Source organism: Anser brachyrhynchus, assembly GCF_964034855.1.
Source record: "Anser brachyrhynchus genome assembly, chromosome: 28".
Lineage (NCBI taxonomy): Eukaryota > Metazoa > Chordata > Aves > Anseriformes > Anatidae > Anser > Anser brachyrhynchus.
The window spans coordinates 2,727,885-2,751,613 of record NC_137721.1 but is presented as its reverse complement, the minus strand read 5'-3'; the positions used below and the strand labels follow the sequence as shown (position 1 = coordinate 2,751,613).

Sequence of the window (23,729 nt, the reverse complement as noted above, 5' to 3'; positions counted from 1 at the left end):
CTTGTGACCGACCTCCACCCAGACGTAGAAACGTTGGCCACAATGACTAGTACCCTTAAGGAATTTGGTCTTTGTAGGAGTGACAGAGAGGTGCGGTATTGGCAAGATCTTAGGAGGGTTTCCAGGAGCCTCCTCTCTCTAATTGTCATATCACCCACAACGAAGGTTTGATCCTGTCTGCCAGCTGATGAAGCAAACCTTTGAATTGCTGGAAGGTATGTTTGTGCAGGCCAATGCCCAGCTGGGTGAAGCTCTGATGGTATATTACCACTCTAAATATTTTGTTCTGCCCATCCCTCCTCCAAGCACATCTGCCAAAGCCACAAAGAGGAGGGAGTCCCAAAGAAGTCAAAGGGACAGGTGGCAGCCAGGGCAGCTTTTAGAGGGTGATGTGAACCTTGTTTAAATCTTGGCACGATGCAGGTAAATTCAGCCTTGGTGTGTATAATGGCGAGGGGAGGTGAATGGCGATGCGGAGTTTGTTCCCTTTCCTCTGAAAGGGCTTATGGAGAATCTTTCACTTGTCCTGAAAACACTGCAGAGGACAGGAATAGAGCAGGACGAGTACCCTCTTCCCAACTGGAGCATTCCTGTGGTGAAAAGTGTTATGTCTTGCAGGGTATTATGTGTGCATCACTGTGTCCTGAAGCCAAGTGGGTCTGGAGCAGCCCCGCAGGACTCCTCCAAAAATCCCACTCTGCTGCTGTGCAGGCTGTGCCTGGGGTGGTCCCAAGCCAATGATTGCTTTGTCCCTCCACCCTGGCCTCAAGCTGGGGAGACCGAGGTTGTGGCACACCAACAGCTCTGTTCTCAGTTCCCCCTTCCCACACTCTTGTCCTCCACAGGCACTGCTTTGCTCCTGCCACTCTGATCCTGCCTCAGGCAGAGTTAGGGGCACGTCTGGTGCCCTTGCTCATCTGGCTGCCCTTGTGAGGACTCCCAGAGCACGCGTGCTGCTGAGCAGGGTGGGTGAGGTGTCCTGTGGAAATCCTACCGAATATGTGCTTGTGCCTGCTGTGCTGTCAGTCTGGACAGCCAGGGCGCAAAGACATGGGCAGGCAGAGTGATGTGTATCAATTACTCAGCATGTGCTTTTGTTATTGAAGCTCTCCAGCAGGAAGTCTTGGGAGGGCAGCAGCCTTCATTCCCAATTCTTGGAATTAAGATTTGTAAAGCAGGAAGGTACAAAGGGGAGAAGTACGGTTACAAAAGAAGAGCCAGGCACATTTCTCCCAAGAGCAATAGTTAATCTGAGGGAGAGTCTAAAACCAAGATTAGAGGTGCCTTGCCTAGAAATACAATGACTAACAGAACCTGAGTAAGCGCTGCGTTGAGGAGGGAGATTGATAATGCTGACCCTCACACCTGGAAGTCCGACCTGAAACTTCAAGGCTAGGGAGGAGATGTACTCCAAATATCAGGACGAGTGCTGAAGCAAGGCTCCAGGGAGTAAGAGGCTCGCATTGCCTTAAGAGGTAGGACAATCCTCATCATTGTCTTCATCATCTCCTTGTGCTGACGTGTATTTTTGCCTGGAAACATTTTGGCCTCTAATCCTGTGACTTGAAAGAAGCCAGCGTGGCAGAATGGCTATGACATGAGCAAGGAAACGAAAAGGGAGCATTGCAGGGAACAAATAAATGCCAGAGATTCTTAAATTGTAATATTTTGCATGTGAGATGAGCTTGCTAGTAAAAACATTACCTGTGCAAATGGTGCCTCTGGGCCTGGGGCAGTCTGGAACAGTATAAAAAGTCATCCAACAGCAGGCTGCCTCATCCACTTCTCTTGCCTTCTCCTCCTTGGTGAACAAGGTGAGCTGCAAGTGCCTTCTCCTCACTCCCCTCTTGCTCTTCTTCTCCCCTTGGCCTTCTGGCCTTGACCGAGTCTTTGCCTCTGTGCAGCTTTGGTGTGGGCCTTGCCCCTTGACGCTGCTCCCTCCATCACTGTTCTGCATGCCACTGTGGGGGAAGGTGGGAGGAGGTCTTGGGCTGTCTTTGCAGGGGCCCTTGGGGACACAGGCTCGCAAGCCCCTCTCTGTCCTCGCACAGCCTGTCGCTGCTCCCCAGACTATGCCTTCTGTCTTGGCCAGCAGGCTGTCAGGCTGCTGCTGACACGCTGCTTGTTCTTTCCCTGCCCTCTCTCCCAGGTGCGCCTCCATCCCACAGCCATGTCCTGCTACGATCTGTGCCGTCCCTGTGGCCCAACCCCGCTTGCCAACAGCTGCAACGAGCCCTGTGTCCGGCAGTGCCAGGACTCCCGTGTGGTGATCCAGCCCTCTCCCGTGGTGGTGACCCTGCCCGGCCCCATCCTCAGCTCCTTCCCCCAGAACACCGCAGTGGGATCCACCACCTCGGCTGCCGTTGGCAGCATTCTGAGTGAGGAGGGAGTGCCCATCTCCTCCGGGGGCTTTGGCCTCTCTGGCTTTGGTGGCCGCTACAGTGGCAGGAGGTGCCTGCCCTGCTAAAGCCCAGGTGGACGTCCAGTGAGCGCATCGACCAGGAAGCCCGAAGCCAGGTGCCGGACTGAGGACGGAGCTGCTGGCCAGGGTTTCCAGATGGGCTGAATACCCTCGTGGCCTCCTGCAGAGCAGAGAGGGAAGCCAGGGTGCCAGCCTGTGCTGTCTGGAAACATGGCCAGCAGACATCTTCTTCTCCCGCTTTCTTCTCTGCATCATGAGTCCTTGTTGTCTCCTGCTGTTCTGTGCCATGGGTTCATCCGGAAGCAAGTCAAGAGTGCCCTGTTTCTTCTCCCTCTCTCCATGCAAGGGAGGAAGACGTGCATCCCGTTGTGGTGATGGGGGGTCTGACTGCCAGCTGTCCTTGTGGCAGCCTGGGCCGGATCCCTTCCTCCAAGTGCTGCTTTGATTCCTTCTTCAGACTCATTAAAGTTTTTGCTTCAAGGTAATCTGAGTCTCCTTATGTTCCTTTTCTATTGGGATGTCCAGTGAACCTTTCCAGGGGGAACTGTGATGTCTTGGAGTGGAAAAGCATGGGTGGATATGGTCCTAATGTGGATCTCCTTCATGCCTGTAGGAGATCATAGAATCAGAGAATGGCTTGGGTTGAAAAGGACCTTAAGTATCATCTAGTTTCAACCCCGCTACTCTGGACAGGGTTGTCAACCAGAAGAGCAGGCTGCCCAGAGACACTTCTAGCCTAGCCTGGCCTTGATTGCCTCCAGGGATGGGGCATCCTCATCCTCTCATGGCTACCTGTTCCAGTGCCTCACCACCCTCTGAGTGAAAAGCTTTCTCCTAATATCTAACCTAAATCTCCCCTGTCTTAGTTTAAAACCATTCCCCCTTTTCCTATCACTACCAACACATGTAAACAGGTGTTCCCCCTCCTGTTCATACACTCCCTTCAAGTACTGGAAGGCCACAATGAGGTCTCCCAGGAGTCTTCTCTTCTCCAAGCTAATAAGCCCAGTTCCCTCAACCTTTCTCCATAGGAGAGGTGCTCCAGCCCTCTGATCATCTTAGTGGCCCACCTGTTGACCCGTTCCAATAGCTCCACATCCTTCTTGTGCTGGGGGCACCAGGGCTGCATGCAGTATTCCAGGTGGGGTCTCAGAAGAGCAGAGTAGAGGGGGACAATCACCTCCCTCTCCTGGCTGGCCACCCCTTCTTTAATGCAGCCCAGGAAATAGTTGGCCTTCTGGGCTGCAAGTGCGCACTGCTGGCTCATGTCCAGCTTCTCGTCCATCAGGACCGCCAAGTCCTTCTCCACAGGGCCGCTCTCAAGTTCTTCTTCTCCCAGTCTATATAAATAACTGGGATAGCCCCAGCCTAAGTGCAACACCTTGCACTTGGCCTTGTTGAACCTCATTAGGTTCTCATGGGCCCACTTCTCCGGCGTGCCCAGGTCCCTTTGGATGGCATCCCTTCCCTCTATTGTATCGACTGCACCACTCAGCTTAGTGTCAGCTGCAAACTTTCTGAGGGTGCACACAATTCCATCGTCTATGTCATTGGTGAAGATGTTGAAGAGCACCGGTCCCAAGACCAACCCCTAAGGGACACCACTTGTGACCGACCTCCACCCAGACGTAGAAACGTTGGCCACAATGACTAGTACCCTTAAGGAATTTGGTCTTTGTAGGAGTGACAGAGAGGTGCGGTATTGGCAAGATCTTAGGAGGGTTTCCAGGAGCCCCCTCTCTCTAATTGTCATATCACCCACAACGAAGGTTTGATCCTGTCTGCCAGCTGATGAAGCAAACCTTTGAATTGCTGGAAGGTATGTTTGTGCAGGCCAATGCCCAGCTGGGTGAAGCTCTGATGGTATATTACCACTCTAAATATTTTGTTCTGCCCATCCCTCCTCCAAGCACATCTGCCAAAGCCACAAAGAGGAGGGAGTCCCAAAGAAGTCAAAGGGACAGGTGGCAGCCAGGGCAGCTTTTAGAGGGTGATGTGAACCTTGTTTAAATCTTGGCACGATGCAGGTAAATTCAGCCTTGGTGTGTATAATGGCGAGGGGAGGTGAATGGCGATGCGGAGTTTGTTTCCTTTCCTCTGAAAGGGCTTATGGAGAATCTTTCACTTGTCCTGAAAACACTGCAGAGGACAGGAATAGAGCAGGACGAGTACCCTCTTCCCAACTGGAGCATTCCTGTGGTGAAAAGTGTTATGTCTTGCAGGGTATTATGTGTGCATCACTGTGTCCTGAAGCCAAGTGGGTCTGGAGCAGCCCCGCAGGACTCCTCCAAAAATCCCACTCTGCTGCTGTGCAGGCTGTGCCTGGGGTGGTCCCAAGCCAATGATTGCTTTGTCCCTCCACCCTGGCCTCAAGCTGGGGAGACCGAGGTTGTGGCACACCAACAGCTCTGTTCTCAGTTCCCCCTTCCCACACTCTTGTCCTCCACAGGCACTGCTTTGCTCCTGCCACTCTGATCCTGCCTCAGGCAGAGTTAGGGGCACGTCTGGTGCCCTTGCTCATCTGGCTGCCCTTGTGAGGACTCCCAGAGCACGCGTGCTGCTGAGCAGGGTGGGTGAGGTGTCCTGTGGAAATCCTACCGAATATGTGCTTGTGCCTGCTGTGCTGTCAGTCTGGACAGCCAGGGCGCAAAGACATGGGCAGGCAGAGTGATGTGTATCAATTACTCAGCATGTGCTTTTGTTATTGAAGCTCTCCAGCAGGAAGTCTTGGGAGGGCAGCAGCCTTCATTCCCAATTCTTGGAATTAAGATTTGTAAAGCAGGAAGGTACAAAGGGGAGAAGTACGGTTACAAAAGAAGAGCCAGGCACATTTCTCCCAAGAGCAATAGTTAATCTGAGGGAGAGTCTAAAACCAAGATTAGAGGTGCCTTGCCTAGAAATACAATGACTAACAGAACCTGAGTAAGCGCTGCGTTGAGGAGGGAGATTGATAATGCTGACCCTCACACCTGGAAGTCCGGCCTGAAACTTCAAGGCTAGGGAGGAGATGTACTCCAAATATCAGGACGAGTGCTGAAGCAAGGCTCCAGGGAGTAAGAGGCTCGCATTGCCTTAAGAGGTAGGACAATCCTCATCATTGTCTTCATCATCTCCTTGTGCTGACGTGTATTTTTGCCTGGAAACATTTTGGCCTCTAATCCTGTGACTTGAAAGAAGCCAGCGTGGCAGAATGGCTATGACATGAGCAAGGAAATGAAAAGGGAGCATTGCAGGGAACAAATAAATGCCAGAGATTCTTAAATTGTAATATTTTGCATGTGAGATGAGCTTGCTAGTAAAAACATTACCTGTGCAAATGGTGCCTCTGGGCCTGGGGCAGTCTGGAACAGTATAAAAAGTCATCCAACAGCAGGCTGCCTCATCCACTTCTCTTGCCTTCTCCTCCTTGGTGAACAAGGTGAGCTGCAAGTGCCTTCTCCTCACTCCCCTCTTGCTCTTCTTCTCCCCTTGGCCTTCTGGCCTTGACCGAGTCTTTGCCTCTGTGCAGCTTTGGTGTGGGCCTTGCCCCTTGACGCTGCTCCCTCCATCACTGTTCTGCATGCCACTGTGGGGGAAGGTGGGAGGAGGTCTTGGGCTGTCTTTGCAGGGGCCCTTGGGGACACAGGCTCGCAAGCCCCTCTCTGTCCTCGCACAGCCTGTCGCTTCTCCCCAGACTATGCCTTCTGTCTTGGCCAGCAGGCTGTCAGGCTGCTGCTGACACGCTGCTTGTTCTTTCCCTGCCCTCTCTCCCAGGTGCGCCTCCATCCCACAGCCATGTCCTGCTACGATCTGTGCCGTCCCTGTGGCCCAACCCCGCTTGCCAACAGCTGCAACGAGCCCTGTGTCCGGCAGTGCCAGGACTCCCGTGTGGTGATCCAGCCCTCTCCCGTGGTGGTGACCCTGCCCGGCCCCATCCTCAGCTCCTTCCCCCAGAACACCGCAGTGGGATCCACCACCTCGGCTGCCGTTGGCAGCATTCTGAGTGAGGAGGGAGTGCCCATCTCCTCCGGGGGCTTTGGCCTCTCTGGCCTTGGTGGCCGCTACAGTGGCAGGAGGTGCCTGCCCTGCTAAAGCCCAGGTGGACGTCCAGTGAGCGCATCGACCAGGAAGCCCGAAGCCAGGTGCCGGACTGAGGACGGAGCTGCTGGCCAGGGTTTCCAGATGGGCTGAATACCCTCGTGGCCTCCTGCAGAGCAGAGAGGGAAGCCAGGGTGCCAGCCTGTGCTGTCTGGAAACATGGCCAGCAGACATCTTCTTCTCCCGCTTTCTTCTCTGCATCATGAGTCCTTGTTGTCTCCTGCTGTTCTGTGCCATGGGTTCATCCGGAAGCAAGTCAAGAGTGCCCTGTTTCTTCTCCCTCTCTCCATGCAAGGGAGGAAGACGTGCATCCCGTTGTGGTGATGGGGGGTCTGACTGCCAGCTGTCCTTGTGGCAGCCTGGGCCGGATCCCTTCCTCCAAGTGCTGCTTTGATTCCTTCTTCAGACTCATTAAAGTTTTTGCTTCAAGGTAATCTGAGTCTCCTTATGTTCCTTTTCTATTGGGATGTCCAGTGAACCTTTCCAGGGGGAACTGTGATGTCTTGGAGTGGAAAAGCATGGGTGGATATGGTCCTAATGTGGATCTCCTTCATGCCTGTAGGAGATCATAGAATCAGAGAATGGCTTGGGTTGAAAAGGACCTTAAGTATCATCTAGTTTCAACCCCGCTACTCTGGACAGGGTTGTCAACCAGAAGAGCAGGCTGCCCAGAGACACTTCTAGCCTAGCCTGGCCTTGATTGCCTCCAGGGATGGGGCATCCTCATCCTCTCATGGCTACCTGTTCCAGTGCCTCACCACCCTCTGAGTGAAAAGCTTTCTCCTAATATCTAACCTAAATCTCCCCTGTCTTAGTTTAAAACCATTCCCCCTTTTCCTATCACTACCAACACATGTAAACAGGTGTTCCCCCTCCTGTTCATACACTCCCTTCAAGTACTGGAAGGCCACAATGAGGTCTCCCAGGAGTCTTCTCTTCTCCAAGCTAATAAGCGCAGTTCCCTCAACCTTTCTCCATAGGAGAGGTGCTCCAGCCCTCTGATCATCTTAGTGGCCCACCTGTTGACCCGTTCCAATAGCTCCACATCCTTCTTGTGCTGGGGGCACCAGGGCTGCATGCAGTATTCCAGGTGGGGTCTCAGAAGAGCAGAGTAGAGGGGGACAATCACCTCCCTCTCCTGGCTGGCCACCCCTTCTTTAATGCAGCCCAGGAAATAGTTGGCCTTCTGGGCTGCAAGTGCGCACTGCTGGCTCATGTCCAGCTTCTCGTCCATCAGGACCGCCAAGTCCTTCTCCACAGGGCCGCTCTCAAGTTCTTCTTCTCCCAGTCTATATAAATAACTGGGATAGCCCCAGCCTAAGTGCAACACCTTGCACTTGGCCTTGTTGAACCTCATTAGGTTCTCATGGGCCCACTTCTCCGGCGTGCCCAGGTCCCTTTGGATGGCATCCCTTCCCTCTATTGTATCGACTGCACCACTCAGCTTAGTGTCAGCTGCAAACTTTCTGAGGGTGCACACAATTCCATCGTCTATGTCATTGGTGAAGATGTTGAAGAGCACCGGTCCCAAGACCAACCCCTAAGGGACACCACTTGTGACCGACCTCCACCCAGACGTAGAAACGTTGGCCACAATGACTAGTACCCTTAAGGAATTTGGTCTTTGTAGGAGTGACAGAGAGGTGCGGTATTGGCAAGATCTTAGGAGGGTTTCCAGGAGCCCCCTCTCTCTAATTGTCATATCACCCACAACGAAGGTTTGATCCTGTCTGCCAGCTGATGAAGCAAACCTTTGAATTGCTGGAAGGTATGTTTGTGCAGGCCAATGCCCAGCTGGGTGAAGCTCTGATGGTATATTACCACTCTAAATATTTTGTTCTGCCCATCCCTCCTCCAAGCACATCTGCCAAAGCCACAAAGAGGAGGGAGTCCCAAAGAAGTCAAAGGGACAGGTGGCAGCCAGGGCAGCTTTTAGAGGGTGATGTGAACCTTGTTTAAATCTTGGCACGATGCAGGTAAATTCAGCCTTGGTGTGTATAATGGCGAGGGGAGGTGAATGGCGATGCGGAGTTTGTTTCCTTTCCTCTGAAAGGGCTTATGGAGAATCTTTCACTTGTCCTGAAAACACTGCAGAGGACGGGAATAGAGCAGGACGAGTACCCTCTTCCCAACTGGAGCATTCCTGTGGTGAAAAGTGTTATGTCTTGCAGGGTATTATGTGTGCATCACTGTGTCCTGAAGCCAAGTGGGTCTGGAGCAGCCCCGCAGGACTCCTCCAAAAATCCCACTCTGCTGCTGTGCAGGCTGTGCCTGGGGTGGTCCCAAGCCAATGATTGCTTTGTCCCTCCACCCTGGCCTCAAGCTGGGGAGACCGAGGTTGTGGCACACCAACAGCTCTGTTCTCAGTTCCCCCTTCCCACACTCTTGTCCTCCACAGGCACTGCTTTGCTCCTGCCACTCTGATCCTGCCTCAGGCAGAGTTAGGGGCACGTCTGGTGCCCTTGCTCATCTGGCTGCCCTTGTGAGGACTCCCAGAGCACGCGTGCTGCTGAGCAGGGTGGGTGAGGTGTCCTGTGGAAATCCTACCAAATATGTGCTTGTGCCTGCTGTGCTGTCAGTCTGGACAGCCAGGGCGCAAAGACATGGGCAGGCAGAGTGATGTGTATCAATTACTCAGCATGTGCTTTTGTTATTGAAGCTCTCCAGCAGGAAGTCTTGGGAGGGCAGCAGCCTTCATTCCCAATTCTTGGAATTAAGATTTGTAAAGCAGGAAGGTACAAAGGGGAGAAGTACGGTTACAAAAGAAGAGCCAGGCACATTTCTCCCAAGAGCAATAGTTAATCTGAGGGAGAGTCTAAAACCAAGATTAGAGGTGCCTTGCCTAGAAATACAATGACTAACAGAACCTGAGTAAGCGCTGCGTTGAGGAGGGAGATTGATAATGCTGACCCTCACACCTGGAAGTCCGGCCTGAAACTTCAAGGCTAGGGAGGAGATGTACTCCAAATATCAGGACGAGTGCTGAAGCAAGGCTCCAGGGAGTAAGAGGCTCGCATTGCCTTAAGAGGTAGGACAATCCTCATCATTGTCTTCATCATCTCCTTGTGCTGACGTGTATTTTTGCCTGGAAACATTTTGGCCTCTAATCCTGTGACTTGAAAGAAGCCAGCGTGGCAGAATGGCTATGACATGAGCAAGGAAACGAAAAGGGAGCATTGCAGGGAACAAATAAATGCCAGAGATTCTTAAATTGTAATATTTTGCATGTGAGATGAGCTTGCTAGTAAAAACATTACCTGTGCAAATGGTGCCTCTGGGCCTGGGGCAGTCTGGAACAGTATAAAAAGTCATCCAACAGCAGGCTGCCTCATCCACTTCTCTTGCCTTCTCCTCCTTGGTGAACAAGGTGAGCTGCAAGTGCCTTCTCCTCACTCCCCTCTTGCTCTTCTTCTCCCCTTGGCCTTCTGGCCTCGACCGAGTCTTTGCCTCTGTGCAGCTTTGGTGTGGGCCTTGCCCCTTGACGCTGCTCCCTCCATCACTGTTCTGCACGCCACTGTGGGGGAAGGTGGGAGGAGGTCTTGGGCTGTCTTTGCAGGGGCCCTTGGGGACACAGGCTCGCAAGCCCCTCTCTGTCCTCGCACAGCCTGTCGCTGCTCCCCAGACTATGCCTTCTGTCTTGGCCAGCAGGCTGTCAGGCTGCTGCTGACACGCTGCTTGTTCTTTCCCTGCCCTCTCTCCCAGGTACGCCTCCATCCCACAGCCATGTCCTGCTACGATCTGTGCCGTCCCTGTGGCCCAACCCCGCTTGCCAACAGCTGCAACGAGCCCTGTGTCCGGCAGTGCCAGGACTCCCGTGTGGTGATTGAACCATCTCCCGTGGTGGTGACCCTGCCCGGCCCCATCCTCAGCTCCTTCCCCCAGAACACCGCTGTGGGATCCACCACCTCGGCTGCCGTTGGCAGCATTCTGAGTGAGGAGGGAGTGCCCATCTCCTCCGGGGGCTTTGGCCTCTCTGGCTTTGGTGGCCGCTACAGTGGCAGAAGGTGCCTGCCCTGCTAAAGCCCACGAGGATGACCAGTGAGTGCATCGACCAGGAAGCACGAAGCCAGGTGCCGGACTGAGGACGGAGCTGCTGGCCAGGGTTTCCAGATGGGCTGAATACCCTCGTGGCCTCCTGCAGAGCAGAGAGGGAAGCCAGGGTGCCAGCCTGTGCTGTCTGGAAACATGGCCAGCAGACATCTTCTTCTTCTCCCACTTTCTTCTCTGCATCATGAGTCCTTGTTGTCTCCTGCTGTCCTGTTGCATGGGTTCATCCGGAAGCAAGTCAAGAGTGTCCTTACTGTTTGTTCTCCCTTTTGTCATGTGAAGGAGGAAGACATGCATCCTGTTGTGGTGGTGGGGGTTCTGACTGCCAGCTGTCCTTGTGGCAGTCTGGACTCCATCCCTTCCACCATGAGCTGCTTTGATTCCTTCTTCAGACTCATTAAAGTTTTTGCTTCAATATAATCTGAGTCTCCATATGTTCCTTTTCTATTTAGATGCCCAGTGAAAGATTTAATCTGGCTTGTTACTTTTTTCCTGTGATTCCCAGCCATGCTCTGTAGAGGGAACTGGGATATCATGGAGTCTACAGGTTCTTCTGCAATGAGACTATTGAATTCTGTGCCTACACTCCTGTTTCTGAAGCAGTCAACCTTTCCAAGAGTGCTGCACAGTCACTGCTTGTGAGTTTGTGTTACTGTTCCCCTGTGGCATTCAAGTGAGGGTTTCTGCCAAGTCCCTGTCTGACCCTTGCCTACCAGAGCAAGGAGAGGAAGAAATCCTCCTGGATGAAGCCGTTGTGCCTTCCTGACCTTCTTCCTCAGCCTGTAAGAGAACCAAAAACAGAGAGGGAAGTAACATGGCGTGTGTGGAGGTGGCACATACTTGTTGGGTCCAACTGCACCGGGATCTGGTGATTGCTCCTGCCACAGGGGACACAAGGGAAAACAAGCTCCACAGCCCTTCTTCCCATATGCTCTAGTCCTCCACAGGAGATGCTTTTGTCTGTGTCACCCACTCCTGCTTGAGGCAGAGTGAGGGGCACCTCTCATGCTATCCCCTATGCTGGGGAAATCCTACGATGCCTTACACTGTAACTAAAGGCCTGCATTCTCTGACCGACCACTGGTGTCAGGCAAAGCCCTCAGCGTTGCTGTGCAGGAAGACCCTCAGGAAACACACTCTTTGTCAACATTCCTGAGCCACCTTGAGCTGACAGCAGAAGCAAAGTGCAGTGAAAAGCGGATACCAGGGAGGGAAGGCAGCATCTGCAGCAGGCGATCAGGGAGCGCAGGGTGCTGCAGGGCATTGCAACTTCTGGGCAGACCCTGAGCTGCGAGACATGTTTTGCCTTGGAAAATTAATTGAAGCTTCCTTCCTTTCTTCTTTTGTGGTAGATGCAGCTGGTGTCCTATGTCCCAGGTGCACAGGAGATTTCCTCCTCTTGCACATCAGTTGTCTGAGTGCAGCAGAGGCCCAATGGCCCTCATCAGGCTCACCAGAGGCCTCGCACCGCACCCTCCTCCCATTGACCCCAGGGCTATAGTTAAGCTCTGTCCTGAGCCTTTGGCCTCCCTTTCAGCTCTGGGTCATCAGTGTGGGTTGCCTGGTCTGTTACAGATTTGCTTATGCCTATCCTTGTGTCCCCTTGGTGGGCCCAAAGTTGCCCAGTGGTTTCCCAGCTTTCCCTTGGGTCTGCCTGTTGTTTTTTTTGTTTTGTATTGTTTTGTTTTCCCGGGCCTAGTCAGCAGTCCTTGGGCCCTGTGTTGACCCTGGTTGCTGTCACTGGACCTGACCCTGAAGTGTGGACTGGCTTGTCATCAGTCCTGTGTTACCACCATGAATCTGACCATTGAGCTGGACTCCTGGCTGAATCTGCCTTCCATCTCCTCATCTTCCTTGCTCAGGTGCTGTGCAACGAGAGCCATTGCTGGTGTAGCTGCTGCCCTGCTGGCTGTATGGCCTTGCTTGGCTCCTGGCTCCCATTTTGTAGGCAGCAGGTGGCTCCTACTGAGCTGTGACAGCACTCTTTGGGATAGATGTTCACTGTCATCATCAGGGTAGTACTGTGCGCCTTCAAACCCTTCCTCATCTTCCTAAATGAGGAATTTGGTTGGGCCTCTGTGATTAGAGAGTTGCCTGTGTCTGGTGGAGTCCCAGCCTCATTGGGAAGGCATTTTGTCCACCCCGTGGGATAAGGGCCTGGCTGAGGGGCCTGAGCTCTGTATGCTGATTATCCCAAGCTGGGCGGTTGTTCCCCCAGGAACTGTGCTGCTGAAGGAAAGTGCAGGGTATGTCTTGGTGTTGCCCCTTGGCACACGTCCCCAGGGACGTCCTGATAGCTGCTGCTGCCCAGGCTGCCCTCGATGGCACTCCCAGACCTCCCTTGTTTCTGGGCAGAGTTCTGTGTTGCATGGAAATATGGTCACATTTTTGCTGGTGTGCACTGTTCTGTCAGTATGTGGGGTCAAAGCAGAATCTGAGGCGTGGAGATGGGGAAGGAGGAAAGCAGCTCTATTTGTTGTCCAGTATGGGCCTTTGTCTGCAGGAGACATCCCGGTTTAACAGGAGTGGGCAGCAGGAGTGTGTGTTAGAGAGAGAGCCATGTCCCTGTTTCTGAAAGAGGCCTGCTGTGGTGACAGGGGACCTCTAGTTGTTGGGGGCAGAGGGGAGAGGAAAACCAGCCAAGCTTTTGTCTCCTGAGAGCAATGCTTGGTCCCACAGAAGGGCTGAGGCCTGATGGCAGAGCTGCCATGCTTGGAAATCTGTTGCCTAAGGCAGCCTGAGCAGGTTGATAGGTAAAGCAAAGGCTGTGTCTGCTCTTTGCTGATGAGTCTGGCTGGCAGTCTGACCTTTAAGGGTGGGTTTGCAAGGAAATGAGTACCCATGCATTTAGGACAAAGCCTGAAGGAAGCTGCAGGAGGGTGAGAGGCTGGCACCACTTGACAATTTGGCCATCTCCTTCTTTTTGCCTTCATCTTCTTCCTGTGCTTTTGTGTCACTTCCCCAGAAGCATTTTGGCCTGTAATCCTGTCACTTGAAAGGAGCCTGTGTGATGGAATGGGCATGTCCTGAACAGGAAAATGAAAAGGGGTCACTGCAGGGAACATAAGACACCCATTTCTTTAATTGTGGTGTTTTGCATACTTGACGGTCTTGTTGGTAAACACATTACAAGTGCAAATGGCGCCTCTGGGCCTGGGGCAGTCTGGACTGGTATAAAAGCCTGTCCAACAGCAGGCTCCCTCATCCACTTCTCTTGCCTTCTCCTCCTTGGTGAACAAGGTGAGCTGCAAGGACCTTCTCCTCACTCCCCTCTTGCTCTTCTTCTCCCCTTGGCCTTCTGGCCTCGATCAAGTCTTTGCCTCCGTGCATGTTTGGTGTGGGCCTTGCCCCTTGACGCTGCTCCCTCCATTGCTGTTCTGCTTGCCACTGCAGGGGGAGGTGGGAGGAGGTCTTGGGCTGTCTTTGCAGGGGCCCTTGGGCCCCTCTCTGTCCTCGCACAGCCTGTCGCTGCTCCCCAGACTATGCCTTCTGTCTTGGCCAGCAGGCTGTCAGGCTGCTGCTGACACGCTGCTTGTTCTTTCCCTGCCCTCTCTCCCAGGTGCGCCTCCATCCCACAGCCATGTCCTGCTACGATCTGTGCCGTCCCTGTGGCCCAACCCCGCTTGCCAACAGCTGCAACGAGCCCTGTGTCCGGCAGTGCCAGGACTCCCGTGTGGTGATCCAGCCCTCTCCCGTGGTGGTGACCCTGCCTGGCCCCATCCTCAGCTCCTTCCCCCAGAACACCGCTGTGGGATCCACCACCTCGGCTGCCGTTGGCAGCATTCTGAGTGAGGAGGGAGTGCCCATCTCCTCCGGGGGCTTTGGCCTCTCTGGCTTTGGTGGCCGCTACAGTGGCAGGAGGTGCCTGCCCTGCTAAAGCCCACGAGGATGACCAGTGAGCGCATCGACCAGGAAGCCTGAAGCCAAGCGCCGGACTGAGAACGGAGCTGCTGGCCAGGGTTTCCAGATGGGCTGAGCACCCTCGTGGCCTCCTGCAGAGCAGAGAGGGAAGCCAGGGTGCCAGCCTGTGCTGTCTGGAAACACGGCCAGCAGACATCTTCTTCTCCCGCTTTCTTCTCTGCATCATGAGTCCTTGTTGTCTCCTGCTGTCGTGTACCATGGGTTCATCCGGAAGCAAGTCAAGAGTGTCCTGTTTCTTCTCCCTCTTGCCATGTGAAGGAGGAAGACATGCATCCCGTTGTGGTGATGGGGGGTCTGACTGCCAGCTGTCCTTGTGGCAGCCTGGGCCGGATCCCTTCCTCCAAGTGCTGCTTTGATTCCTTCTTCAGACTCATTAAAGTTTATGCTGCAATGTAATCTGTGTCTCCTCATGATCCTTCCCTTTTGGCATTCCCAGCCATGCTCTGTCGAGGGAACTGGGATATCATGGAGTCTACAGGTTCTTCTGCAATGAGACTATTGAATTCTGTGCCTACACTCCTGTTTCTGAAGCAGTCAACCAGTCCAACAGAGATGCACAGGCAGTGCTTTTGTGTTTGCCAGACCATTCTGCAGCATTCACCTAAGGGTTTCTGCCAAGTCCCTGTCTGACCCTTGCCTACCAGAGCAAGGAGAGGAAGAAATCCTCCTGGATGAAGCCGTTGTGCCTTCCTGACCTTCTGCCCCAAAATGGAAGGGCACCAGCATCAGGGAGGGAAGCAACATGGCTTGAGTGTGGTTGCTTAATTACACCATGCTCTGGTGATTGCTCCTGCCACAGGGGACACAAGGGAAAACAAGCTCCACAGCCCTTCTTCCCATATGCTCTAGTCCTCCACAGGAGATGCTTTTGTCTGTGTCACCCACTCCTGCTTGAGGCAGAGTGAGGGGCACCTCTCATGCTATCCCCTATGCTGGGGAAATCCTACGATGCCTTACACTGTAACTAAAGGCCTGCATTCTCTGACCGACCACTGGTGTCAGGCAAAGCCCTCAGCGTTGCTGTGCAGGAAGACCCTCAGGAAACACACTCTTTGTCAACATTCCTGAGCCACCTTGAGCTGACAGCAGGAGCAAAGTGCAGTGAAAAGCGGATACCAGGGAGGAAAGGCAGCATCTGCAGCAGGCGATCAGGGAGCGCAGGGTGCTGCAGGGCATTGCAACTTCTGGGCAGACCCTGAGCTGCGAGACATGTTTTGCCTTGGAAAATTAATTGAAGCTTCCTTCCTTTCTTCTTTTGTGGTAGATGCAGCTGGTGTCCTATGTCCCAGGTGCACAGGAGATTTCCTCCTCTTGCACATCAGTAGTCTGAGTGCAGCAGAGGCCCAATGGCCCTCATCAGGCTCACCTGGGGCCTCGCACCACACCCTCTTCCCATTGACCCCAGGGCTATAGTTAAGCTCTGTCCTGAGCCTTTGGCCTCCCTTTCAGCTCTGGGTCATCAGTGTGGGTTGCCTGGTCTGTTGCAGATTTGTTTACCACAGAATCACAGAATTGTAGAGGTTGGAAGGGACCTCAAGAGATCATCGGGTCCAACCCTCCTGCCAAAGCAGGTTTCCTAGGGAAGGTTGCCAAGATAGGCATCTAGAAGGGACTTGAATATCTCCAGAGAAGGAGACTCCACAACCTCCCTGGGCAGCCTGTTCTAGTTCTCCATCACACTTACCTTGAAGAAGTTCTTTCACATGTTGGCGTGGAACTTTCTGCGGAATTTATGCCTGCCCCTGGGTCCCCTTGGTGGGCTCAAAGTTGCCCAGTGGTTTCCCAGCTTTCCCTTGGGTCAATCTATTTTATTTATTGATTAATTGATTTATTCTGGGCCTGGTCAGCAGTCCTTGGGCCCTGTGTTGACCCTGGTTGCTGTCACTGGACCTGACCCTGAAGTGTGGACTGGCTTGTCATCAGTCCTGTGTTACCACCATGAATCTGACCATTGAGCTGGACTCCTGGCTGAATCTGCCTTCCATCTCCTCATCTTCCTTGCTCAGGTGCTGTGCAACGAGAGCCATTGCTGGTGTAGCTGCTGCCCTGCTGGCTGTATGGCCTTGCTTGGCTCCTGGCTCCCATTTTGTAGGCAGCAGGTGGCTCCTACTGAGCTGTGACAGCACTCTTTGGGATAGATGTTCACTGTCATCATCAGGGTAGTACTGTGCGCCTTCAAACCCTTCCTCATCTTCCTAAATGAGGAATTTGGTTGGGCCTCTGTGATTAGAGAGTTGCCTGTGTCTGGTGGAGTCCCAGCCTCATTGGGAAGGCATTTTGTCCACCCCGTGGGATAAGGGCCTGGCTGAGGGGCCTGAGCTCTGTATGCTGATTATCCCAAGCTGGGCGGTTGTTCCCCCAGGAACTGTGCTGCTGAAGGAAAGTGCAGGGTATGTCTTGGTGTTGCCCCTTGGCACACGTCCCCAGGGACGTCCTGATAGCTGCTGCTGCCCAGGCTGCCCTCGATGGCACTCCCAGACCTCCCTTGTTTCTGGGCAGAGTTCTGTGTTGCATGGAAATATGGTCACATTTTTGCTGGTGTGCACTGTTCTGTCAGTATGTGGGGTCAAAGCAGAATCTGAGGCGTGGAGATGGGGAAGGAGGAAAGCAGCTCTATTTGTTGTCCAGTATGGGCCTTTGTCTGCAGGAGACATCCCGGTTTAACAGGAGTGGGCAGCAGGAGTGTGTGTTAGAGAGAGAGCCATGTCCCTGTTTCTGAAAGAGGCCTGCTGTGGTGACAGGGGACCTCTAGTTGTTGGGGGCAGAGGGGAGAGGAAAACCAGCCAAGCTTTTGTCTCCTGAGAGCAATGCTTGGTCCCACAGAAGGGCTGAGGCCTGATGGCAGAGCTGCCATGCTTGGAAATCTGTTGCCTAAGGCAGCCTGAGCAGGTTGATAGGTAAAGCAAAGGCTGTGTCTGCTCTTTGCTGATGAGTCTGGCTGGCAGTCTGACCTTTAAGGGTGGGTTTGCAAGGAAATGAGTACCCATGCATTTAGGACAAAGCCTGAAGGAAGCTGCAGGAGGGTGAGAGGCTGGCACCACTTGACAATTTGGCCATCTCCTTCTTTTTGCCTTCATCTTCTTCCTGTGCTTTTGTGTCACTTCCCCAGAAGCATTTTGGCCTGTAATCCTGTCACTTGAAAGGAGCCTGTGTGATGGAATGGGCATGTCCTGAACAGGAAAATGAAAAGGGGTCACTGCAGGGAACATAAGACACCCATTTCTTTAATTGTGGTGTTTTGCATACTTGACGGTCTTGTTGGTAAACACATTACAAGTGCAAATGGCGCCTCTGGGCCTGGGGCAGTCTGGACTGGTATAAAAGCCTGTCCAACAGCAGGCTCCCTCATCCACTTCTCTTGCCTTCTCCTCCTTGGTGAACAAGGTGAGCTGCAAGGACCTTCTCCTCACTCCCCTCTTGCTCTTCTTCTCCCCTTGGCCTTCTGGCCTCGATCAAGTCTTTGCCTCCGTGCATGTTTGGTGTGGGCCTTGCCCCTTGACGCTGCTCCCTCCATTGCTGTTCTGCTTGCCACTGCAGGGGGAGGTAGGAGGAGGTCTTGGGCTGTCTTTGCAGGGGCCCTTGGGCCTCTCTCTGTCCTCGCACAGCCTGTCGCTGCTCCCCAGACTATGCCTTCTGTCTTGGCCAGCAGGCTGTCAGGCTGCTGCTGACACGCTGCTTGTTCTTTCCCTGCCCTCTCTCCCAGGTGCGCCTCCATCCCACAGCCATGTCCTGCTACGATCTGTGCCGTCCCTGTGGCCCAACCCCGCTTGCCAACAGCTGCAACGAGCCCTGTGTCCGGCAGTGCCAGGACTCCCGTGTGGTGATCCAGCCCTCTCCCGTGGTGGTGACCCTGCCCGGCCCCATCCTCAGCTCCTTCCCCCAGAACACCGCAGTGGGATCCACCACCTCAGCTGCTGTTGGCAGCATCCTGAGTGAGGAGGGAGTGCCCATCTCCTCCGGGGGCTTTGGCCTCTCTGGCTTTGGTGGCCGCTACTGTGGCAGAAGGTGCCTGCCCTGCTAAAGTCCACGAGGATGACCAGTGAGCGCATCGACCAGGAAGCCTGAAGCCAAGCGCCGGACTGAGAACGGAGCTGCTGGCCAGGGTTTCCAGATGGGCTGAGCACCCTTGAGCCCTCCTGCAGAGCAGAGAGGGAAGCCAGGGTGCCAGCCTGTGCTGTCTGGAAACACGGCCAGCAGACATCTTCTTCTCCCGCTTTCTTCTCTGCATCATGAGTCCTTGTTGTCTCCTGCTGTCGTGTACCATGGGTTCATCCGGAAGCAAGTCAAGAGTGTCCTGTTTCTTCTCCCTCTTGCCATGTGAAGGAGGAAGACATGCATCCCGTTGTGGTGATGGGGGGTCTGACTGCCAGCTGTCCTTGTGGCAGCCTGGGCCGGATCCCTTCCTCCAAGTGCTGCTTTGATTCCTTCTTCAGACTCATTAAAGTTTATGCTGCAATGTAATCTGTGTCTCCTCATGATCCTTCCCTTTTGGCATTCCCAGCCATGCTCTGTCGAGGGAACTGGGATATCATGGAGTCTACAGGTTCTTCTGCAATGAGACTATTGAATTCTGTGCCTACACTCCTGTTTCTGAAGCAGTCAACCAGTCCAACAGAGATGCACAGGCAGTGCTTTTGTGTTTGCCAGACCATTCTGCAGCATTCACCTAAGGGTTTCTGCCAAGTCCCTGTCTGACCCTTGCCTACCAGAGCAAGGAGAGGAAGAAATCCTCCTGGATGAAGCCGTTGTGCCTTCCTGACCTTCTGCCCCAAAATGGAAGGGCACCAGCATCAGGGAGGGAAGCAACATGGCTTGAGTGTGGTTGCTTAATTACACCATGCTCTGGTGATTGCTCCTGCCACAGGGGACACAAGGGAAAACAAGCTCCACAGCCCTTCTTCCCATATGCTCTAGTCCTCCACAGGAGATGCTTTTGTCTGTGTCACCCACTCCTGCTTGAGGCAGAGTGAGGGGCACCTCTCATGCTATCCCCTATGCTGGGGAAATCCTACGATGCCTTACACTGTAACTAAAGGCCTGCATTCTCTGACCGACCACTGGTGTCAGGCAAAGCCCTCAGCGTTGCTGTGCAGGAAGACCCTCAGGAAACACACTCTTTGTCAACATTCCTGAGCCACCTTGAGCTGACAGCAGGAGCAAAGTGCAGTGAAAAGCGGATACCAGGGAGGAAAGGCAGCATCTGCAGCAGGCGATCAGGGAGCGCAGGGTGCTGCAGGGCATTGCAACTTCTGGGCAGACCCTGAGCTGCGAGACATGTTTTGCCTTGGAAAATTAATTGAAGCTTCCTTCCTTTCTTCTTTTGTGGTAGATGCAGCTGGTGTCCTATGTCCCAGGTGCACAGGAGATTTCCTCCTCTTGCACATCAGTAGTCTGAGTGCAGCAGAGGCCCAATGGCCCTCATCAGGCTCACCTGGGGCCTCGCACCACACCCTCTTCCCATTGACCCCAGGGCTATAGTTAAGCTCTGTCCTGAGCCTTTGGCCTCCCTTTCAGCTCTGGGTCATCAGTGTGGGTTGCCTGGTCTGTTGCAGATTTGTTTACCACAGAATCACAGAATTGTAGAGGTTGGAAGGGACCTCAAGAGATCATCGGGTCCAACCCTCCTGCCAAAGCAGGTTTCCTAGGGAAGGTTGCCAAGATAGGCATCTAGAAGGGACTTGAATATCTCCAGAGAAGGAGACTCCACAACCTCCCTGGGCAGCCTGTTCTAGTTCTCCATCACACTTACCTTGAAGAAGTTCTTTCACATGTTGGCGTGGAACTTTCTGCGGAATTTATGCCTGCCCCTGGGTCCCCTTGGTGGGCTCAAAGTTGCCCAGTGGTTTCCCAGCTTTCCCTTGGGTCAATCTATTTTATTTATTGATTAATTGATTTATTCTGGGCCTGGTCAGCAGTCCTTGGGCCCTGTGTTGACCCTGGTTGCTGTCACTGGACCTGACCCTGAAGTGTGGACTGGCTTGTCATCAGTCCTGTGTTACCACCATGAATCTGACCATTGAGCTGGACTCCTGGCTGAATCTGCCTTCCATCTCCTCATCTTCCTTGCTCAGGTGCTGTGCAACGAGAGCCATTGCTGGTGTAGCTGCTGCCCTGCTGGCTGTATGGCCTTGCTTGGCTCCTGGCTCCCATTTTGTAGGCAGCAGGTGGCTCCTACTGAGCTGTGACAGCACTCTTTGGGATAGATGTTCACTGTCATCATCAGGGTAGTACTGTGCGCCTTCAAACCCTTCCTCATCTTCCTAAATGAGGAATTTGGTTGGGCCTCTGTGATTAGAGAGTTGCCTGTGTCTGGTGGAGTCCCAGCCTCATTGGGAAGGCATTTTGTCCACCCCGTGGGATAAGGGCCTGGCTGAGGGGCCTGAGCTCTGTATGCTGATTATCCCAAGCTGGGCGGTTGTTCCCCCAGGAACTGTGCTGCTGAAGGAAAGTGCAGGGTATGTCTTGGTGTTGCCCCTTGGCACACGTCCCCAGGGACGTCCTGATAGCTGCTGCTGCCCAGGCTGCCCTCGATGGCACTCCCAGACCTCCCTTGTTTCTGGGCAGAGTTCTGTGTTGCATGGAAATATGGTCACATTTTTGCTGGTGTGCACTGTTCTGTCAGTATGTGGGGTCAAAGCAGAATCTGAGGCGTGGAGATGGGGAAGGAGGAAAGCAGCTCTATTTGTTGTCCAGTATGGGCCTTTGTCTGCAGGAGACATCCCGGTTTAACAGGAGTGGGCAGCAGGAGTGTGTGTTAGAGAGAGAGCCATGTCCCTGTTTCTGAAAGAGGCCTGCTGTGGTGACAGGGGACCTCTAGTTGTTGGGGGCAGAGGGGAGAGGAAAACCAGCCAAGCTTTTGTCTCCTGAGAGCAATGCTTGGTCCCACAGAAGGGCTGAGGCCTGATGGCAGAGCTGCCATGCTTGGAAATCTGTTGCCTAAGGCAGCCTGAGCAGGTTGATAGGTAAAGCAAAGGCTGTGTCTGCTCTTTGCTGATGAGTCTGGCTGGCAGTCTGACCTTTAAGGGTGGGTTTGCAAGGAAATGAGTACCCATGCATTTAGGACAAAGCCTGAAGGAAGCTGCAGGAGGGTGAGAGGCTGGCACCACTTGACAATTTGGCCATCTCCTTCTTTTTGCCTTCATCTTCTTCCTGTGCTTTTGTGTCACTTCCCCAGAAGCATTTTGGCCTGTAATCCTGTCACTTGAAAGGAGCCTGTGTGATGGAATGGGCATGTCCTGAACAGGAAAATGAAAAGGGGTCACTGCAGGGAACATAAGACACCCATTTCTTTAATTGTGGTGTTTTGCATACTTGACGGTCTTGTTGGTAAACACATTACAAGTGCAAATGGCGCCTCTGGGCCTGGGGCAGTCTGGACTGGTATAAAAGCCTGTCCAACAGCAGGCTCCCTCATCCACTTCTCTTGCCTTCTCCTCCTTGGTGAACAAGGTGAGCTGCAAGGACCTTCTCCTCACTCCCCTCTTGCTCTTCTTCTCCCCTTGGCCTTCTGGCCTCGATCAAGTCTTTGCCTCCGTGCATGTTTGGTGTGGGCCTTGCCCCTTGACGCTGCTCCCTCCATTGCTGTTCTGCTTGCCACTGCAGGGGGAGGTAGGAGGAGGTCTTGGGCTGTCTTTGCAGGGGCCCTTGGGCCTCTCTCTGTCCTCGCACAGCCTGTCGCTGCTCCCCAGACTATGCCTTCTGTCTTGGCCAGCAGGCTGTCAGGCTGCTGCTGACACGCTGCTTGTTCTTTCCCTGCCCTCTCTCCCAGGTGCGATTCCATCCCACAGCCATGTCCTGCTACGATCTGTGCCGTCCCTGTGGCCCAACCCCGCTTGCCAACAGCTGCAACGAGCCCTGTGTCCGGCAGTGCCAGGACTCCCGTGTGGTGATCCAGCCCTCTCCCGTGGTGGTGACCCTGCCCGGCCCCATCCTCAGCTCCTTCCCCCAGAACACCGCAGTGGGATCCACCACCTCAGCTGCTGTTGGCAGCATCCTGAGTGAGGAGGGAGTGCCCATCTCCTCCGGGGGCTTTGGCCTCTCTGGCTTTGGTGGCCGCTACTGTGGCAGAAGGTGCCTGCCCTGCTAAAGTCCACGAGGATGACCAGTGAGCGCATCGACCAGGAAGCCTGAAGCCAAGCGCCGGACTGAGAACGGAGCTGCTGGCCAGGGTTTCCAGATGGGCTGAGCACCCTTGAGCCCTCCTGCAGAGCAGAGAGGGAAGCCAGGGTGCCAGCCTGTGCTGTCTGGAAACACGGCCAGCAGACATCTTCTTCTCCCGCTTTCTTCTCTGCATCATGAGTCCTTGTTGTCTCCTGCTGTCGTGTACCATGGGTTCATCCGGAAGCAAGTCAAGAGTGTCCTGTTTCTTCTTCCTCCCATCTTTTGAGGGAGGAAGATGTGCATCCTGCTGTGGTGAAGGGGGGTCTGACTGTCAGCTGTCCTTGTGTCAGACTGGGCCGGATCCCTTCCTCCAAGTGCTGCTTTGATTCCTTCTTCAGACTCATTAAAGTTTTTGCTGCAATGTAATCTGAGTCTCCTTATGTTCTTTTTCTATTGGGATGTCCAGTGAACCTTTCCAAGGAGAACTGTGATGTCTTGGAGTGGAAAAGCATGGGTGGATATGGTCCTAATATGGATCTTCTTCATGCCTGTAGGAGATGAGTACTCTTGAAGAATTTGGTCTTTATAAATGTCAAAGAGAGGTGGAGGAAAGTCGTATTGGCAAAGTCTTAGAAGGGTGTCCAGGAACTCCCTCTAATTGAACTATCACCAACAATGAAGGTTTTCCAACACTTTGTACTCTGCTGCTCAAGGCAGGAAGGTATGAAGGGGAGAAGCATGACTGAAAAAGAAAAGCCACAAACATTTCTCCCAAGAGCAATAGTTAATCTGAGGGAGAGTCCAAAACCCAAGATTATAGGTGCCCTGCTTAGAAAGGTGATGCCTAAGAGGATCTGAGTGACCATAATGTTTATGGGTGACACTAACTTTGTTGATGGCACCAAGGCGAGTAGTACAGTTGATATCCCTGTTGGGAAGGGATTTTAGCAGGAGGGACCCTGCCAGGTGTGAGAACTGGGGCCATGTGAACTTCATGAAGTTCAGCAAGGGCATGTGCAAGTTCCTGCGTCTGGTTTGAGGAAATCCCCCATGTCAGTACAGGCTGGGTGTGGGCATGTAGATGTGGTGCTTCGGTACATGGTTTAGTGGTAGCCTTGGCAGTGCTAGACTAACAGTTGCACTTGATGATCTTAGAGGTCTT

General features: G+C 53.6%; 6 protein-coding genes across 6 annotated transcripts; all 6 read left to right on the top strand.

The window, feature by feature from the left end:
• The first annotated feature begins 1,404 nt into the window (after positions 1-1,404).
• On the top strand, positions 1,405-6,069 carry LOC308183643 (feather beta keratin-like). Its single transcript, XM_080569863.1, has one exon. It carries the CDS (start codon positions 2,171-2,173, stop codon positions 2,465-2,467), a length of 297 nt encoding a protein of 98 aa, XP_080425989.1. The 5' UTR covers positions 1,405-2,170; the 3' UTR covers positions 2,468-6,069.
• Positions 6,070-6,097: 28 nt separating this feature from the next.
• On the top strand, positions 6,098-6,909 carry LOC308183636 (feather beta keratin). Its single transcript, XM_080569856.1, has one exon. The coding sequence runs from the start codon at positions 6,197-6,199 to the stop codon at positions 6,491-6,493; it is 297 nt and encodes a 98-aa protein (XP_080425982.1). The 5' UTR covers positions 6,098-6,196; the 3' UTR covers positions 6,494-6,909.
• Positions 6,910-9,095: 2,186 nt separating this feature from the next.
• LOC308183641 (feather beta keratin-like) lies at positions 9,096-10,889 on the top strand. The gene is made up of 2 exons (XM_080569861.1): positions 9,096-9,866; positions 10,202-10,889. The coding sequence occupies exon 2, from the start codon at positions 10,223-10,225 to the stop codon at positions 10,517-10,519; it is 297 nt and encodes a 98-aa protein (XP_080425987.1). The 5' UTR covers positions 9,096-9,866; positions 10,202-10,222; the 3' UTR covers positions 10,520-10,889.
• A 2,879-nt stretch (positions 10,890-13,768) lies between these two features.
• Positions 13,769-14,863, top strand: LOC308183638 (feather beta keratin-like). The gene is made up of 2 exons (XM_080569857.1): positions 13,769-13,786; positions 14,106-14,863. Exon 2 carries the CDS (start codon positions 14,127-14,129, stop codon positions 14,421-14,423), a length of 297 nt encoding a protein of 98 aa, XP_080425983.1. The 5' UTR covers positions 13,769-13,786; positions 14,106-14,126; the 3' UTR covers positions 14,424-14,863.
• A 3,188-nt stretch (positions 14,864-18,051) lies between these two features.
• On the top strand, positions 18,052-18,928 carry LOC308183651 (feather beta keratin-like). Its single transcript, XM_080569897.1, has one exon. The coding sequence runs from the start codon at positions 18,192-18,194 to the stop codon at positions 18,486-18,488; it is 297 nt and encodes a 98-aa protein (XP_080426023.1). The 5' UTR covers positions 18,052-18,191; the 3' UTR covers positions 18,489-18,928.
• A 3,324-nt stretch (positions 18,929-22,252) lies between these two features.
• Positions 22,253-22,987, top strand: LOC308183652 (feather beta keratin-like). The gene has a single exon (XM_080569898.1). It carries the CDS (start codon positions 22,257-22,259, stop codon positions 22,551-22,553), a length of 297 nt encoding a protein of 98 aa, XP_080426024.1. The 5' UTR covers positions 22,253-22,256; the 3' UTR covers positions 22,554-22,987.
• Positions 22,988-23,729: the final 742 nt, after the last annotated feature.

Excerpts from the sequence above, each read along its gene's own strand:
- LOC308183641 (XM_080569861.1), top strand. The coding sequence starts at position 10,223 with ATGTCCTGCTACGATCTGTGCCGTCCCTGTGGCCCAACCCCGCTTGCC.
- LOC308183651 (XM_080569897.1), top strand. The coding sequence starts at position 18,192 with ATGTCCTGCTACGATCTGTGCCGTCCCTGTGGCCCAACCCCGCTTGCC.
- LOC308183643 (XM_080569863.1), top strand. The coding sequence starts at position 2,171 with ATGTCCTGCTACGATCTGTGCCGTCCCTGTGGCCCAACCCCGCTTGCC.
- LOC308183652 (XM_080569898.1), top strand. The coding sequence starts at position 22,257 with ATGTCCTGCTACGATCTGTGCCGTCCCTGTGGCCCAACCCCGCTTGCC.
- LOC308183638 (XM_080569857.1), top strand. The coding sequence starts at position 14,127 with ATGTCCTGCTACGATCTGTGCCGTCCCTGTGGCCCAACCCCGCTTGCC.
- LOC308183636 (XM_080569856.1), top strand. The coding sequence starts at position 6,197 with ATGTCCTGCTACGATCTGTGCCGTCCCTGTGGCCCAACCCCGCTTGCC.